A 19,492-nucleotide genomic window follows, 5' to 3' on the forward strand; every position below is an offset into this window, starting at 1 on the left:
AGAGTGGTGAGTAGTTCACTCAGGGGAGAGTGGTGAGTAGTTCACTCAGGGGAGAGGGAGAGTGGTGAGTAGTTCACTCAGGGGAGAGTGGTGAGTAGTTCACTCAGGGGAGAGTGGTGAGTAGTTCACTCAGGGGAGAGAGAGAGAGTGGTGAGTAGTTCACTCAGGGGAGGGAGAGTGGTGAGTAGTTCACTCAGGGGAGAGAGAGTGGTGAGTAGTTCACTCAGGGGAGAGAGAGAGGTGAGTAGTTCACTCAGGGGAGAGAGAGTGGTGAGTAGTTCACTCAGGGGAGAGAGAGAGGTGAGTAGTTCACTCAGGGGAGAGAGAGTGGTGAGTAGTTCACTCAGGGGAGAGAGAGAGGTGAGTAGTTCACTCAGGGGAGGGAGAGTGGTGAGTAGTTCACTCAGGGGAGAGAGAGTGGTGAGTAGTTCACTCAGGGGTGAGTAGTTCACTCAGGGGAGAGAGAGTGGTGAGTAGTTCACTCAGGGGAGAGAGAGTGGTGAGTAGTTCACTCAGGGGAGAGAGAGTGGTGAGTAGTTCACTCAGGGGAGAGTGGTGAGTAGTTCACTCAGGGGAGAGAGAGTGGTGAGTAGTTCACTCAGGGGAGAGAGAGTGGTGAGTAGTTCACTCAGGGGAGAGAGAGTGGTGAGTAGTTCACTCAGGGGAGAGTGGTGAGTAGTTCACTCAGGGGAGAGTAGTTCACTCAGGGGTGAGTAGTTCACTCAGGGGAGAGAGAGAGTGGTGAGTAGTTCACTCAGGGGAGAGTGGTGAGTAGTTCACTCAGGGGAGAGTGGTGAGTAGTTCACTCAGGGGAGAGAGAGAGAGAGAGGTGAGTAGTTCACTCAGGGGAGAGAGAGTGGTGAGTAGTTCACTCAGGGGAGAGAGAGTGGTGAGTAGTTCACTCAGGGGAGAGTGGTGAGTAGTTCACTCAGGGGAGAGTGGTGAGTAGTTCACTCAGGGGAGAGAGAGAGAGAGTGGTGAGTAGTTCACTCAGGGGAGAGTAGTTCACTCAGGGGAGAGTGGTGAGTAGTTCACTCAGGAGAGAGAGAGAGAGAGTGGTGAGTAGTTCACTCAGGGGAGAGAGAGAGAGAGTGGTGAGTAGTTCACTCAGGGGAGAGAGAGAGAGTGGTGAGTAGTTCACTCAGGGGAGAGAGAGTGGTGAGTAGTTCACTCAGGGGAGAGAGAGAGAGAGAGTGGTGAGTAGTTCACTCAGGGGAGAGAGAGTGGTGAGTAGTTCACTCAGGGGAGAGAGAGAGAGTGGTGAGTAGTTCACTCAGGGGTGAGTAGTTCACTCAGGGGAGAGAGAGAGTGGTGAGTAGTTCACTCAGGGGAGAGTGGTGAGTAGTTCACTCAGGGGAGAGTGGTGAGTAGTTCACTCAGGGGAGAGTAGTTCACTCAGGGGAGAGAGAGAGCTATATTTAATTGTATTTTTGTTCATCCAATGCAGCTAGCTTATTTAGCCTACTCAAACACCTGGGTCAAACAGAGAGGAATGCTATTTATGTTAGCTAGCTGGCTTAGGTTGTCCAACACGGGAACTCTTCCAAATCTCTGTAAGCTTTCAGTTTGATCAATTTATTTCCATCGGGGCCTGGTGGTGTAACAGCTTGCTGTACGTTGTACTCTGTGATTGCAGCGGGTTTGGGTTTATTAACGTGTTAGTTCTAGCAGCTATGTTTACTATGACGTTAGCTAATATGGTGACAATGGTGTAGGCTGTGTGTAGCGGTTAAGGCTGTCCCCGACTTAAACAAATATATAATCATCTTGGCCACCCGAGAGTTGTCTGTTCTTTCGACTAGGGTTGCACATTTTGGGGAATATTCAGAGGTGGAAACTTTCCCTGGGAATATATGGGAATTAATATTAATACCATTTAAATGTACAGTTGAAGTTGGAAGTTTACATACACTTATGTTGGAGTCATTCACTTGTTTTTCAACCACTCCGCAAATTTCTTGTTAATAAACTATAGATTTGGCAATTTTCTGATAGGCTAATTAACATCATTTGAGTGACTTGGGGGTGTACCTGTGGATGTTTTTCAAGGCCTACCTTCAAACTCAGTGCCTCTTTGCTTGACATCATGGGAAAATCAAAAGAAATCAGCCAATATCTCAGGGGGAAAAATTGTAGATCTCCACAAGTCTGGTTCATCCTTGGGAGCAATTTCCAAACACCAAAAGGTACCACATTCACCTGTACAAACAATAGTACGCAAGTATAAACACCATGGGACCACACAGCCGTCACACCACTCTGGAAGGAGACGCTTTCTGTCTCTGAGAGATGAATGTAATTTGGTGCGAAAAGTGCAAACCAGTTCCAGAACAACAGCAAAGGACCTTGTGAAGATGCTGGAGGAAACCGGTAGGAAAGTATCTTTTTCCACCATAAAACGAGTCCTATATCGACATAACCTGAAAGGCCCCTCAGCAGGGAAGAAGCCACTGCTCCAAAACCAACCATCAAAAAGCCAGACTACAGTTTGCACCTGCACATGGGGACAAAGATGGTACTTTTTGGAGAAATGTCCTCTGGTCTGAGGAAACAAAAATAGAACTGTTTGGCCATAACGACCATCGTTATGTTTGGAGGAAAAAGGGGGAGGCTTGCAAACCGAAGAACACCATCCCAACCATGAAGCACGTGGGTGGCAGCATCATGTTGTGGGTGTGCTTTACTTCAGGAGGGACTGGTGCACTTCACAAAATAGATGGCATCATGAGCTGGAAAATTGTGGATAGTTTTAAGCAACATCTCAAGAAATCAGTCAGGAAGTTTAAGCTTGGTCACATGGGTCTTTCAAATGGACAATGACCCTAAGCATACTTCCAAAGTTGTGGCAAAATGGCTTAAGGACAACAGTCAAGGTATTGGAGTGGCCATCACAAAGCCCTGAGCTCAATCCTGAAGAAAATTTGTGGGCAGAACTGAAAAAGTGTGTGCGAGCGAGGAGGCCTACAAACCTGACTCCGTTACACCAGCTCTGTCAGGAGGAATGGACCAGAATTCACCCAACTTATTGTGGGAAGCTTGTGGAATGCTACACACGTTTGACCCAAGTTGAACAATTTAAAGGCAATGCTACCAATTACTAAATTAGTGTATGTAACCTTCTGACCCACTGGGAATGTGATGAAAGAAATAAAAGCTGAAATAAATAATTCTCTCCTAATATTCTGACATTTCACATTTCTTAAAATAAAGTGGTGATCCTAACTGACCTAAGACAGGGAATATTTACTTGGATTAATGCCAGGAATTGTGAGTTTAAATGTATTTGGCTAAGGTGTATGTGATCTTCTGACTTCAACTGTTATGTCCACATCACATCCAGACATCTAGTTTATCTAGCGTGTCCTGCGTTGCATATAATCAATGCGGTGCGTATCGTTGCTCCAATGTGTACCTAACCATAAACATCAATGCCTTTCTTAAAATCAATACACAGAAGTATATATTTTTAAACCTGCATGTTTAGCTAAAAGAAATCCAGGTTAGCAGGCAATATTAACCAGTTGAAATTGTGTCACTTCTCTTGCGTTCATTGCACGCAGAGTCAGTGTATATGCAACAGTTTGGGCTGCCTAATATGCCAGAATTTTACATAATTATGACATAACATTGAAGGTTGTGCAATGTAACATGAATATTTAGACTTATGGATGCCATCCGTTAGATAAAATACGGAATGGTTCCGTATTTCACAGAAAGAATAAACTCATTTTCGAGATGATAGTTTCTGGATTCGACCATATTAATGACCTAAGGCTCTTATTTCTGTGTGTTGTCATGTTATAACTAAGTCTATGATTTGATAGAGCAGTCTGACTGAGCGATGGTAGGCACCAGCAGGCTCGTAAGCATTCATTCAAACAGCACTTTCGTGCGTTTGCCAGCAGCTGTTTATGACTTCAAGCCTATCAACTCCCGGGATTAGGCTGGTGTAACCGATGTGAAATGGCTAGCTAGTTAGCGGGGTGCGCACTAATAGCGTTTTCAAACATCACTCACTCTGAGACTTGGAGTGGTTGTTCCCCTTGCTCTGCTTTTGTGGAGCGATGGGTAACGCTGCTTCGATGGTGGCTGTTGTCGTTGTATTCCTGGTTCAAACCCAGGTAGGAGCGAGGAGAGGGACGGAAGCTATACTGTTACACTGGCAATACTAAAGTGCCTATAAGAACATCCAATAGTCAAAGGTTAATGAAATACAAATGGTATAGAGAGAGAGAGAGAGTCCTATAATAACTACAATCTAAAACTTCTTGCCTGGGAATATTGAAGACTCGTGTTAAAAGGAACCACCAGCTTTCATATGTTCCCATGTTCTGAGCAAGGAACTTTAGCTTTCTTACATGGCACATATTGCACTTTTACTTTCTTCTCCAACACTTTGTTTTTGCATTATTTAAACCAAATTGAACATGTTTCATTATTTATTTGAGGTTAAATGGATTTTATTGAAGTATTATATTAAGTTAAAATAAGTTCATTCAGTATTGTTGTAATTGTCATTATTACAACTAAATGTAAAATTGACCGATTTAAAAATATATATATTTTTATATATATTTTTATTTTATTTATTTTAGCGGCTTTTTTGTGGTCCTCCAATAATCGGTATCGTCGTCAAAAATTTCAGAAGCGGTCGACCTCTACTCGCTATACCATTTGTATTTCATAGAGCTTTGACTATTGGATGTTCTAATATGCACTTTGGTATCGAGGTCGGCCGATTTTCAAGTTTTCATAACAATCAGTAATCAACATTTTTGGACACTGATTGTGGCCGATTACATTGCACTCCACCAGGAGACTGCGTGGCAGGCTCACTACCTGTTACGGGAGTACAGTAAGAGAAGTTTAATGCTAGCTTGCAACTGATTGTAAAAAAAAAAAATAATAATCTTAACATAATCACTAGTTAACTACACATGGTAGATGATATTACTAGTTTATCTAGCTTGTCCTGTGTTGCATATAATCAATGCGGTGTCTGTTAACTTCTCATCAAATCATAGCCTACTTCGCCAATGATTTAACAAGCGCATTCACGAAAAAAGCACTCGTTGCACCAATGTGTACCTAACCATAAACATCAATGCCTTTCTTTAAAATCAATACACAAGTATATATTTGTAAACCTGCATATTTAGTTAACCTGTCTAGGACTGGGCCTTAGGTCATTAATATGGTCAAATCCGGAAACTATAATTTCGAAAAACAAAACATGTATTCTTTCAGTGACATACGGAACCCTTCCGTATTTTATCAAACGGGTGGCAACCCTAAGTCTAAATATTGCTGTTACATTCCACAACCAATGGTATGCCATAATTATGTAAAATTCTGGCAAATTAGTTTGCAACGAGCCAGGCGGCCCAAACTGTTGCATTTACCCTGACTCTGCGTGCCAGATATTAATATTGCCTGCTAACATTAATTTCTTTAACTAAATAATCAGGTTTCAAAAAATATACTTCTGTGTATTGACTTTAAGAAAGGCATTTGTTTATGGCTAGGTACATTCATGCAATTAAATAATCACCCGTTTGGTGAAGTAGTCTGTGATTCGATGATAAATTAACAGGCACCGCATTGATTATGTGCAACACAGGACAAGCTAGTTAACCTAGTAATATCATCAACCATGTGTATGTAGTTAACTAGTGATTATGATTGATTGTTTTTTTTATAAGATAAGTTTAATAGCTAGCAACTTACCTTGGCTCCCACTCGCGTAACAGGTGGTCAGCCTGCCATGCAATGTAATCAGCCATAATCGGCGTCCAAAAATGGCGATTACCGATTGTTATGAAAACTTGAAATCGGCCAAACTCTAGTGGGAAGCATTGGAGTTAACATGGGCCAGCATCCCTGTGGATCGCTTTCGACACCTTGTAGAGTCCATGCCCTGACAAATTTGTGGCTGTTCTGAGGGCAAAAGGCAATGCAACTCAATATTATGAAGCTAATGTTTGTACACTCAGTGTACACGTTGTAGCCCTAAACTGGCACACCTGATTCAATTAGTCAACTATCACCAAGACCTTGACTAATTGAAACGTGCCAATTCGGGGCTACAACAAGCATGTGAAACGCCTAATGTTCCCAGAGGAGGGGGTTGGGAAGTACTGGTCTAAAGCAGACATTGCCACACGAGTGCACAGTCGGGGACTCCCATCTTTGAATTAGATTGGAGGAGGTGAGGGTAGCGTCAAACAATTGGATTTAGTACTTTCTTAGGCATCGCTCGGTGTCTGAAAAGTCAAGCTTTCTCCCAGAACCTTCTAATTTACTGAGTACGGATACCCTCGAATATGGGACACGTGCTGCTAAAATAGGTACAGTCATTGGCCGAGTACTAGGGATGCACCGATAGGACATTTGTGGCCGATACCGATATCCGATATTTTCCTTGACGAAAAAAGTCGATACCAATATATTTAATATTTTAGCAGCCTTTTAAGCGTTCTAGTACAGTTACATAGTTGACACACACACACTGAAAAAGTTAAACTTTTTTGCATTTACATATGTCCCCATTACCAGTAAAAGATCATCAAAACCTATTTATTTCACTTGCTGTGCTGTTTTGTTCATTAGTTCAGTCTCAACCAGGATTTCATCATACATGTTAAGCAGTGAAGTTTGACATGTATGAGTTAAGTCGGTCTGTCCGTCGCGCCTCTTCCTCGTTGCGCACTGTCACTGTGTCTATTTCCATGTTGTCCAGCCGTGTCTAACATTTCACGTGAACCCTGTTTCTTGTCTGCATCGAAGTAGTGGCCCTTGTACTTAGTATCGAGCATGGTGGCGACACAGTGGCTCAGAGTGCCACCGAATCGCTTGTTCACAGCCTCTAGTCGTGTACTATTCCAAGTTAACCCGACGGTCTGTGTTGGCATTTTTGTTTCAATGCCATGACGGTATTACGTCTGCTGCAGACGCATTTACACTTATTGCTCGAGTCAGTTGTTCAAATGGAGCTAGGAGTTAGCATCGAATAGCCACGGCAATATGCAACTTTTCAGGGAAGTTAGGAACCAATATACACAGGCAGTTAGGAAAGCAGGGGCTAGCTTTTTAAAACACAAATTTGCATCCTGTAGCACAAACTCAAAAGGTCTGGGACACTAAAGTCCATGGAGAATAAGAGCACCTCCTCCCAGCTGCCCACTGCGCTGAGGTTAGGAAACATTGTCACCACCGATAAATCCACGATAATTGAGAATTTTAATTAACATTCTACGGCTGGCCATGCTTTTTACCTGGCTACCCATACCCTCCGGTCAACAGCTCTGCACCCCCCACAGCAACTTGCCTAAGCCTCCCCATTTCTCCTTCACCCAAATCCAGATCACTGATGTTCTGAAAGAGCTGCAAAATCTGGACCCCTACACATCAGCTGGGCTAGACAATCTGGACCCTCTCTTTCTTAAATTATCTGCCGCAATTTTTTTTTGTATTGTCTGAGATCCCTAAAGACTGGAAAGCTGCCGCGGTCATCCCCCTCTTCAAAGGAGGAGACACTCTAGACCCAAACTGTTACAGACCAATATCCATCCTGCCCTGCCTTTCTAAAGTCTTAGAAAGCCAAGTTAACAAACGGATCACCGACCATTTTGAATCCCACCGTACCTTCTCCACTATGCAATCTGGTTCCCGAGCTGCTCATGGGTGCACCTCAGCCATGCTCAAGGTCCTAAATGATATTATAACTGTCATCGATAAAAGACAATACTGTGCAGCCATCTTCATCGACCTGGCCAAGGCTTTCGACTCTGTCGATCACCGCCTTCTTATCGGCAGACTCAACAGCCTTGGTTTCTCAAATGACTGCCTCGCCTGGTTCACCAACTACTTCTCAGATGGAGTTCGGTGTGTCAAATTGGAGGGCCTGTTGTACGGACCTTTGGCAGCCTCTATGGGGGTGCCACAGTGTTCAATTCTCGGGCCGACTCTTTTCTCTGTATATAGCAATGTTGTCTCGTGCTGCTGGTGATTCTCTGATCCACCTCTACGCAGATGACACCATTCTGTATACTTCTGGTCATTCTTTGGACACTGTGTTAACAAACCTCCAGACAAGCTTCAACGCCATTACAACACTCCTTCCTTGGCCTCCAACTGCTCTTAAATGCAAGTAAAACTAAATGCATGCTCTTCAACCGATCGCTGCCCGCCCGTCTAGCATCACTACTCTGGACGGTTCTGACTTAGAATATGTGGACAACTACAAATATCTAGGTGTCTGGTTAGACTCGCATTAAGCATCTCCAATCCAAAATTAAATCTAGAATCGGCTTCCTTTTTCGTAACAAAGCATCCTTCACTCATGCTGCCAAACATACCCTGGTAAAACTGACTATCCTACCGTTCCTTGACTTCGGCAATATAGCTTCCAACACTCTACTCAGCAAAATAGCTTCCAACACTCTACTCAGCAAAATAGCTTCCAACACTACTCAGCAAAATAGCTTCCAACACTACTCAGCAAATTGGATGTAGTCTATCTGTTTTGTCACCAACGCCCCCATACACTACCCACCACTGCGACCTGTATGCTCTCATTGGCTGGCCCTCGCTTCATATTCGTCGTCAAACCCACTGGCTCCAGGTCATCTAAGAGTCTTTGCTAGGTAAAGCCCCACCTTATCTCAGCTCATTGGTTGCCATAGCAACACCCACCCATAGCACGCGTTCCAGCAGGTATATTTCACTTGTCATCCCCAAAGCCAACTCTTCCTTTGGCTGCCTTTCCTTCCAGTTCTCTGCTGCCAATGACTGAATTGCAAAAATGATCTTTTTTGCTCTTTTGCACCCCAGCATCTCTACTTGCACACTCATCTTCTGCACATCTATTACTCCAGTGTTTTAATTGCTAAATTGTAATTATTTCGCCACTATAGCCTATTTCTTGCGTTACCTCCCTAATCTTACTACATTTGCACACACTGTATAACCTTTTATGTTGTGTAATTGACTGTACGTTTGTTTATCCCATGTGTAACTCTGTTTGTGCCGTACTGCTTTGCTTTATCTTGGCCAGGTTGCAGTTGTAAATGAGAACTTGTTCTCAACTGGCCTACCTGGTGAAATGAACAAATTTAATAAAAGTAGTGCTCATGTTTCAAAAATGTTCTCAAATGCAATTGAAATGGCCACAGCAGTATGAGAACTAGCAGATTCTTGAGCATGCAATAAATCTTTCCTCAGACGGGAATTCTCGTAGACCCACTGTGCTATCAGACTCCTAATGCTCATGGGGCTGACATTGCTGGTCCGAATGTTAGTCGTGAAGCTAATAGCAGTGACGCCCATAGCAAGTAACGTTAGCTCATGGATTTGAGTTTCAACAATGCTGTGTAACTCCGGTAGGGCAACATCTGAAAAATAGCACCGGTGTGTTCTGGTGTTCGACCAGTCGGCGAAAGCCAACATGATCCACGACAGAACAGTTGAATGAATTCCGTTATCTTGGAATTAATGGTTTTGGCCTTCGTTGTCTCGCTGAAATGTTCTTACTCTTTCAAATCGCTGCTCGACTTGACTGCTCAAGCCACGTTGTGGGCTAGGTTAGGAATGCTGTGTTGCGCGTGTAGCGCTATATTTTTCGTGGTGTCATTACGTCATCTACCTACGTTATATAGGTACGCACATCAACTTTGACATCGGTTTTGAACATCGACGTTAAACTAGACATCAGGCCGATTTTGGCATTTTTAGCTAATATCGTCCGATTCTGATTTTCTATATCGTGCATCCCTACCGAGTACTAATCTTGCACACTTCTTCTATGCAATACCCTAAGACAGAACATTACTGTTAAAATAACTGCCCTTAATGTAGGGCTGACCCCATTTAGTCGATTGTTTGGTCGATAGGCTGTTGGTCAACCAAGATTATTTTTTTTGTCGCGCAGTGGCAAATATATACAAATTAATTTTGGCACACAAGATACTTGTCTGATTCATGCCTGCCTGACTGAGTGGACAAATCCATTGCAGAGGCTGCGGGGATGGCACATCAGTAGTACATTTACCATTTAATTACCATCATTTCTAATCTACAATGTTTGTTTGGTTACGGTAACTTCTGTTAACGCATTCAATATATTATTTGTCTTACCGTTGTAGAAGTGGGCATGTTTTCAGATCGCACAACCTAGGCTACACTTGTGAGAAAAAATTCCATTTATTCCATCCATCATTCCATTTACAAGTTGTCAATTTATTAATTGTCTTTTGTTTGGAGCGATCGTGTCGATCTTGAGTATGGACACGCGCCTGATTACGCAAAAAAGTATGCCTAGGCTTCCTGGCAGCGTGGAAATGTAGGCCTATAAAATGGGCCTATTTGGGGATCTGATACTATTTCTGATTGTCTTAACTCAACATCACTGTGGAGCTTTTTAAAGCACATTTTTTCTTTGCCTAAAACGGCAAGTAAATAAAGTATGTTTTTACATCCATTGAAAACAACAATAGTTCATCAACAAGCCAATTTGAAAAATGTCCAGCTCTCTCCCTTTCAATAACCACTCAGGATGAAAGGGGGGGGGGGGGTAAATGTAATGCTCTGACCCAGTGGAAACGTCATAAAATAGGCCATACCTGATTACTTCTTATCTCTTGCACAAATAGCTTACAGCTGTGTCTGTCTGTCTGGAGCTCACTGGCACAGGAAACTCTTGAGGGCCCAGAATATTGTATACAATGTTGCAAGTTTGCTAGCATGAGCTTCAGGCCAGACCAAGTTGATAGTTCCTTGCAGACAGGCCATGCATAACCCATGTGATTTTATAGGATATTTATTTTTGATCAGGATATTTTCTGGGTTGTAATGTTTTTATTTTGGGGCTTTATGTAGGTTATTTGTGCATATTGGCAATGGTAATAGAAGTTACCTTTTTAGATTTGTATCATTTTCATTCAGATAAAATTTGGTTAACCACGACATTGATTTTGAGATATGAAGACATTATGAAAACTGACAGTAGAAATGGTACAATAACTTGGCACTCCAAATGGAAAAGGTTGCCGGCCTCTGATGTTGCCTGTATCCATCCTATTACCGACAACTTCACGAGGCCAGCAGCAGCGGGAGGAGGGGGTGTCGGTCTGCAAAAAAAAATGGTATTCTTCTGGTTAGGTTATATTAATCTCTGGCTCCCTTCTAGTAATTTGTGTCTTAATTTTGAATGGCAGTGCTTAAAGCATCAGAAAAGTATTCAGACCACTTTACTTTTTCAACATTTTGTTACGTTACAGCCTTATTCTAAAATTGATTAAATCAAAAATGTTACTCATAAATCTACACACAATACCCCATAATAACAAAGCAAAAACAGTTTATATCACATTAGGGAGGTATTCAGTCTTCTTGGGTATGACACTACAAGCATGCCACGCCTGGATGGGGAGCGTTTCTGCACAGCTATTTTCAGGTGTCTCCAGACAGGTGTCCACACACAGAGCAAACTGGCACTAACCAGAATGGAAAGAGTCCTCAATTGGCAGAGTTGCAAATAAACTGGCCAATAAAAAGAAAAGATTAAGATGGGCAAAAGAACACAGACGCTGGACAGAGGAACTCTGCCTAGAAGGCCAGCATCCCTGAGTCGCCTCTTCACTGTTGGCGTTGAGACGGGTATTTTGCGGGTTCTAATGAAGCTGCCAGTTGAGGACTTGTGAGGCGTCTTTTTCTTAAACTAGACACTCTAATGTACTTGTCCTCTTGCTCAGTTGTGCACCGGGGCCTCCCACTCTTTCTATTCTGGTTAGAGCCAGTTTGCGCTGTTCTGTGAAGGGATTAGTACACAGCATTGTACAAGTTCTTCAGTTTCTTGGCAATTTCTCGCATGGAATATCCTTTATTTCTCAGAACAAGAATAGACTGAGTTTCAGAAGAAAGTTATTTGTTCGGGCCATTTTTAAGCCTGTAATCGAACCCACATGCTGATACTCCAGATACTAAACTAGTCTAAAGAAGGCCAGTTTTATTGCTACTTTAATTAGCACAACAGTTTTCAGCTGTGCTAACATAATTGCAAAAGGGTTTTCTAATGATCAATTATCCTTTTAAAATTATAAACCTGGCTTTGGGCAATAATACTGAATGTATTTGGTATTGGCCACTACGTTCCCTGCAAGAATAAGATTTAAATCTGATCTTATTTTAGACATTTAAAAATTTAGATTTATGACATTTTGGATTACATGAAGTTGACTATCCAGCTATCATAATGTCTTAGATTCAATCACGGGGCATATCTTGGTTAATCAGCCATGCTGTGTTGGCCATACAATTGTCTGAACTAGAATTTGACCCAGGTACCACTCTTGTTCCCTTTCTGGTCCCTCAGCCCATGTGATGATGATGTCATCTGTTCCGGCTGTTCCAAGAGGTGGTCAGCAGATACCCGGCACCATATCGGTGGGTCTGGTGGATCCATGCCCCCCTCTTTCCCAGTTGTACCATGAACAACTGGCCACAGGGTGCAGAGAGACTAGCAAGGACCAGAAGACTGCTGCGGCTTGTGTAGGACCTCTGATGACCATGTCTCTCAGACCAGCAGAGAGCAAAACTAGAGATGGTAATCTTGGGATGAGCTCTGGTGGGAGAGAGCAACAGATCCCGGTGGAGCACAGGCAGAACGCTTTGGGCTCAGTCTCCAGTCTAAGAGGTCATGTCTATGGGACTGCTGGCTCTGCCGACTTCAGAAGAGCAGAGAGACCAGTGTCAGACCAGGTTTGGAATGTGTGTCTTGTTCTTAGTGTATGCTTATGTTTCTACATGTGTGTCCCATGTGTGTGTTGTGTAAACTTGTGTGTTGTCATTTTCAGGTTCAAGGCTTTCAAAGACCTGGCAACAATGGCAATGTCTTGGTTAATCCAAAACAACTAGGTAATGTACCATTGTTGATCTCAGGCTGTTGCATAGAAACAGCAGTAATGACACTACATAGTACAGACATTGAATTGAGTCAAGGAGGCGAATCAGTGAATCAGTGAATTTCATATGAGCACTGCAAAGGTTTTGGAGATGCAGTTCCCATTTGGTCATTAGCCACCATGCGAAATCTCAAACGGTGCAACTAAATCCTTCAGCTACCCAAACCAAACAGCCTACCTCCCCAGTCCCCACGCAGCCTCTCACCTATCTGTGACTGTGTGTTCTGTACACAGAGCCTACCTCCAGAGCCTCAGCCAGGGCCTCGCCTCCGCTTCAAGGCTGCCCCCCTGGCCCTGCTCCCCCGGCCGGCCCCACAGGTGAGCAGCTGGGCATCCTGGAGCGCTGCCTGGCACCCCACCAGGCAGAGATGAAGCGGCTGCTGACGGGTGCCCTGGGCACCCTGTGCCAGCGGCTACAGGTGGTGGAGAGGAGGATGGAGGAGCTCTACGAGCAGGGAACCAAACACGGCAACAGCCTGGCCCTGCTCAACACCCAGGTGGGCCAGCTGGCGAGAAGGATGACCGCCACCACCAAACAGGACTTGTCACCTCTCCATGGTCTGGGTGAGTTGAGGTTGACGCGCTAAAGATTAGAAGGCACCACACTAAAAAGTGTATGCCTGCTCCCCTGTTATAAAATCATTTTTAAGTGTTTTTAAGATGTGTGGATTATATCGTTCGTTCGTTAAGTCATACTGACACACATAGGGTATGAAAGGCTAGGTTGTTGTCTGTGTGCTAGATGCTGCTGTGTTTAAGTACTTGATTGAATATTATTTTGTTGGTGAGTAATGTTTTGGTTTCTTGTGTTGGTACAGGAACGGATCCAAGAGCACTGAAAGAAGAAAAGTTGGACTTCACCAAGCTGTTACCACATGGTCCAAACCCTTCATGCAATATGGGCTGCTCTGGAACAGACAAGGGGAGCCTCACTGGATGTCAATGGAGGATGGCGACAACATTTTCACCTAGCCACAGTCCGGCCCAGCGCTGTGAACACAATGAGGGATTTGGTGGGGAAATTAAAAGGACAGAGTTGGGGCACTTCTTATCCTCTGTCGGAAAAGAGGCGGTCACAGAGTGGTGCATACAGGGAAACTACTCCCCCATGTCGGATTCTGAGGATCTGGACATGGAGCTCGCTGGCGAGAAGGAGCAGGACGCTCCCACCTGGTTGGTCAATTCTGCCCTGGTGGACACAGAGTCTAGTGACAGCCAGGAAGTGACCCTTCTATCTCCTTCTTGGAAGGCGCAATCTGGGGACACTCAAGTGAACAGGAGAGGGAGTATGGAGACACATCCACACCCTCCTCATAGACACGTCCCCACTCAATCACAAGGCCAATCCAAAAGCACTGAGATCCCAACGTGTCCAATTCCAAGTGGGACTATGGCTGCATTTTCTGAGGTGGTCCAGTTGAGCCCTATAGGACCTTGCTCTCTGTTGGTACATTCCGTTAAAACTGTAGGCTCGTCTAGGTCCGAGCACACAGGTAGAATAACTCCAACTTATTTCCAGCGAAGGATCACCAGCCCACCTCGCACTAACCACACGGCCTACACGCAGTCCTCCAAAGAGGCAGAGAAAGACCGGAAGCCTGAGAGGAAGAGGCGGAACAAGAGGGAAGCGAAGGCACACCCGGTTGGCGAGTTCGTCTCCACTGCCGCCATGTCCATCAAGGGTAGCTTCTCCGCCCAGGTACAGGACCAACCGCAGGCTGGTGTGGGCAGGGAGACAGCCGATGAGAGGCAGTGGAGTCAACAACACGAGAGGTTTGTGGAGAGTATAAGGGTGTCATACGGTGGACAAGAAAATCAGACCCTTAGATTAACCGTACCTACTAATCAGCAACACTCTCCATTGTGCCATGCCCAATTTACATCTCCAGACCGACCATCAGGTTCAGTCTCTGTGCCGTATTCCCGGTCTCCACCATTGACTGGCTACATGGACCCTCAGAAGGACAAACAAGCCCTCCTGCCCTTCCATTCTATCAGCCCCTCTCTGGACACCTCCGTGGCCTCCAACTTCCCCTCTCACCGAAATGGCTCTTGTAAATCTCTCATCGTTGGTGTTCAATCCACCCACCACGAGTGCCAGGCCCTCCTTGTTCAGCTGTCGGGCACAGCCAACCACCTCATAGCTGCCAGCCCCTCTCCGGAGCTCCCCTCACCCCCGGATGGTGGTAAAAGCAGACGGGGGAACCTCCCGCACTTCTTCAACTCCAAGCTCAAGCGCCACTGGGATAAGGACCGGCCCTCTTGTAAGAAGCGGCAGCTAAAAGGCATTAGCGGCACTGGTGGCGCTCTAGCCATGACTCTCCTGGAGCTGCAGGAGGAGACGTCGCAGCACCACTGGCAGCCACTGGTGATTCTGGGCAGCCCAGTCTTGCTGCTTTCCCCCCTGCAGCTGGCGTCCCTAGCCCAGACCTTCTCCCGCTGCTGCAGCAAACTCCTGAACGGAGACACCTCTACCCTGCAGCGGGGTGTCTCCCGCCTACTCCGCGCCACTGGTCAGTTCCCCATGTCCCTCTTCAGCCAGATGGGCTTCTCTAAGAGCTCCAAGGGGTGTCTGAGCACTGTGCTGGCCTCCTCCTCCCCAACCTCCTTCCGCCACTGGTTCAGACACAAGTGCCCTGCTACCCTCATGAGACTGTCGGCCACAGAGATGAAGACTGTGGTGTGTCAGATCATGGAGTCACGGAAGAAGTACATGCATCTTCCCCTGCTGCCCCTCAAGGACTACACTGGCCCGTCTGGCCTGGGCAATGACCACAGGTCAGTCTATAACGTGATATTGACTTGTGAAAATGGCTTGATGCTCTAATGATGGATTTAGAGGTAGCGTTTGAAGAAACTCATCTGATTTCTTGTTTGTATTTGTAGTTATGCTCTGCCTTGTTGTCAGGATACTTCCTCTAGCAGGAATTATAAACTGGGTGGTTCGATCCCTGAATGCTAATTGGCTGATACCCATGGTATACAGTCTGATATACCACGGCTATGACAAAACATTTATTTTTACTGCTCTAATAACATTGGTAACCAGTTTTATAATCGCAATAAGGCACCTTAGCCATCAGGCTGGTGATTTGAATAATTGAAGAGGATGGGAGACCCATGGTTTAGGCAAAATGGGTCAATCGGCAGACTAATTATTTAATATAGTTTATAGTACAATATTATGGGGAATGAGAGCAGTGCTTGAATGAGGCATGAGTTGAGGTGTTCAGAGGCTTGACCAGTGCAGGACAGGATTTGACTGAGAAGACAAAAAACAAATAACACAAGACACTACACAGACAAAAGAGCTGAGAATGAGTTAGTCTAAGCAAGGTAACATCATTGATGTGTAATGTGTTTTGTCTATGTGATTGACTCAACATATAGTAATGAGAGAAAATGGATAGAGGTACTCAGTGCTTGGAGAGGAAACATTCAATGTGCCAGTGGATGAGCGAGCACATGAGACGTGGCTTCAGTTAATGTCAGGAAAAGTTGACAATGGGAGTGGAGTGGTCATCACCTCTTAATCAGGGAACGGGAGGGGACATGGCTGTAAATACAAATAGCAGATACATTATTTTACAGCTGCACCGTCGTAGGTTTGGACAACGAGTTGCTCGGAAGTTCAACTCAGGCGTCTCAAAATTCATAAAGTCAAACACAGGTTACGCATCTCGCCCACTTTACAAATCAAAGTATCCCAATAAATGTTCCTGAATAAAGCCCTGATCGTCCACATACCTGACAATAACTGACCACTGCAAGCAGACTGGTGGCACCATAGGTCCCAGAGCGGTGGGACAATTTTTACCCCCTGGGACCTGGAGTTTTTCCTTATGTTTTAACCTAAGTAGGAAAACTCTGGACCCTGATAAGGTATGACAGTGATGAATCAGTTGTAAACAGGTTTTATATGGGCTATGATGGGACCAGTTTTTCCTAATCCGGGCACATGGTTTAAAAAAACCTCCTGAACAAATGTCATGGCTCTGAGGGGAATATGAACCTAGTCCAACTACCTTACATTTGTTCATATACATTACATTTAGACTAGATTAGGATGGGGATTTCCTCTACCCAGACACAGAAAACAACTGATAGACAATAGAACTCACAGGGCTGAGCTTTATGTGTGTTTGCATCATGCAGGCCTATGCAACTGTCATCACTATGTTGATTGATTCATTCCAGGTAATCATTTTGGATTCAAAACGTATAGGCAGCCTAGCCAGCCCAATCTGGATCCAAAACGTATAGGCAGCCTAGCCAGACCAATCTGGATCCAAAACGTATAGGCAGCCTAGCCAGACCAATCTGGATCCAAAACGTATAGGCAGCCTAGCCAGACCAATTTGGAATATAAACCACATTTCATCACGTTCACATTTTCTCCCAACACACAAATGGTCTATAAATACATAATGTTACCCTGACCATGGACACCATGGTGCTAGCCCACACAGTGATGTTGAAGTTACTGTAGATCCTCGGGTTCCCGAGTGGCGCAGCGGTCTAAGGCACTGCATCTCAATGCAAGAGGCGACACCACAGTCCCTGGTTTGAATCCAGGCTGTATCACATCCGGCCGTGATTGGGAGTCCAATAGGGTGGCACACAATTGGCCCAGCGTCGTCCGGGTTTGGCCGGGTAGGCCATCATTGTAAATAAGAATTTGTTCTTAACTGACTTGTCTTGTTAAACAAAGGTTACATTTAAAAACAAAAAATTATAATTGAAAACAGTGTATTTTAATAAATTATTTGGGGACATATAAAATACAAAACTAATATATTCATGTCTCACAATTTTTTCACAGAGGAGGATGATCCTCCTCCTCGGAGCCTCCACTGTTAGCCGTGGTATATTGGCCATATACCACACCGAGTGTACAAAACATTAGGAATTGCCTGCTCTTTCCATGACATCGACTGACCAGGTGAAAGCTATAATCCCTTATTGATGTCACCTGCTAAATCCACTTCAATCAGTGTAGACGAGGGGATTTTTAAGCCTTGACACAATTGTGACATGGATTGTGTATGTGTGCCATTCAGAGGGTGAATGGGCAAGACAAAAGATTTGTGTCTTTGAACGGGGTATGGTAGTAGATGCCAGGTGCACCGGTTTGTGTCAAGAACTGCAACACTGCTGAGTTTTTCATGCTCAACAGTTCCCTGTGTGTATCAAGAATTGTCCACCACCCAAAGGACATCCAGACAACTTGACACAACTGCATTGGAGTCAACATGGGCCAGCATCTCTATGGAACGCTTTCAGCACCTTGTATAGTCCATGCCCGGGAGAATTGAGGCTGTTGAAAAGGGGATCAATATTAAGGTGTTTTTAATGTTTTGTAGACTCTGTACATTGCATCCTTTACTGCTTTTGTCAGTGGCATCTCAAATATAAACACAATGTTGTAATCATAGCAGCGGGAAGATTTTTGGGTGTGGGGGTGTGGCGACAGGCAGAATTCTTTTCTTTTTTCTTCACCCACACTACAGGCTATATCATTATTTAATTTTTGGATTTATTTTGTAATGAAGATTTTTTGTTAATTCTGATTTTTGAGCAGGTGCTTCAGCACACCTACTTCCCGTGACTATGATCGTAACGGTGCACAACCTATGAATTTGATCAAAAATACTTTTTTCTAACACTTTTTTTCTCCTTCCTGTCCTGCCCGAGCAGCACATCTCTCACCTCTCCGCCCACACAGCGATGTAGGGTCAGACTCACCCCAGAGCGGGCCCTTTCCCAATCCAGAACCAGCCATGGGCACAGCCCCAAGACCATGCGTCTGGATAACCAGCCTGAGCCTGTACCCAGTCTTGCCATCGCTACTGCCAACGTCAAATACCCAGGTCTGCATGGGCATGGCTGCAGCCCATCCAGAGAGGTGAGCCTGCCATATACAGGAACTGTACACGTCCTACACTATACTCTTAGCCTGGGCTTTGTTTGGTTGTACTATACAAAGCCTTCTACTCAATGTAGGTGTATCTCTGATGCTCTGTATTATCCTTACAATGTATTGGGACCAGCAGATTTTAGCCAAATCTCAGTCTCTGCAGTCTAGCCCTGTTCCTAAGGGGCCTGATGAATGTTGTGTGACAACGGGAACACCATTTCGGTGTTGACTAATGAGGATGCTCATTTTCTCCACGGAGAGAGATACCGTATCTTTTATTCCCTTTGAGCATCATTATTTTTCAAAGAAGCACCTCTTCCCTTGTTTTCGTACAAACTCTTACAATCCAGCTAGTTGTACCTCTCCCATGTGTCTTCTTTGCTATTATTAAAATACAAAATATTTTCTGGTTCTCTGACCTTGTTCACTTTCTTTCTTTCTGTGGCTCTGCAGGGAGGTCTGTATGAGGCGACTGTGGGGGCCCCGCCAGGCCAGCGCTCCAAGAGGGTATCCCAGATCCGCATCCGGAAGACTGTTCCTAAACCAGACAATAACCTCACGCCCATGGGCCTGCCCAAACCAAAGAGGTGAGGGGAAAAACCAGTAACTAACAAAA

The 19,492-nt window shown here is 44.7% G+C and overlaps 1 protein-coding gene across 4 annotated transcripts in view; it reads left to right on the forward strand.

Annotated features, from left to right (window-relative positions):
• The window catches only part of wu:fi75a02 (uncharacterized), a 56,524-nt gene that overhangs the window by 33,461 nt on the left and 3,571 nt on the right, over positions 1-19,492 (forward strand). For 2 of the 4 annotated variants that reach the window (XM_031809370.1, XM_020465876.2), the window contains exons 2-7: positions 12,371-12,765; positions 12,852-12,912; positions 13,194-13,523; positions 13,778-15,737; positions 18,657-18,864; positions 19,330-19,463. In XM_031809370.1, coding sequence (XP_031665230.1) covers positions 12,379-12,765; positions 12,852-12,912; positions 13,194-13,523; positions 13,778-15,737; positions 18,657-18,864; positions 19,330-19,463 — 3,080 coding nt within the window. In that variant the 5' untranslated portion in view covers positions 12,371-12,378. Of the gene's footprint in view, positions 1-12,370; positions 12,766-12,851; positions 12,913-13,193; positions 13,524-13,777; positions 15,738-17,781; positions 17,896-18,656; positions 18,865-19,329; positions 19,464-19,492 lie in introns of those variants that run through there. The other 2 variants (XM_020465877.2, XM_020465878.2) reach the window with 2 other exon arrangements.

This window comes from Oncorhynchus kisutch, linkage group LG29 (assembly GCF_002021735.2).
Source record: "Oncorhynchus kisutch isolate 150728-3 linkage group LG29, Okis_V2, whole genome shotgun sequence".
NCBI lineage: Eukaryota > Metazoa > Chordata > Actinopteri > Salmoniformes > Salmonidae > Oncorhynchus > Oncorhynchus kisutch.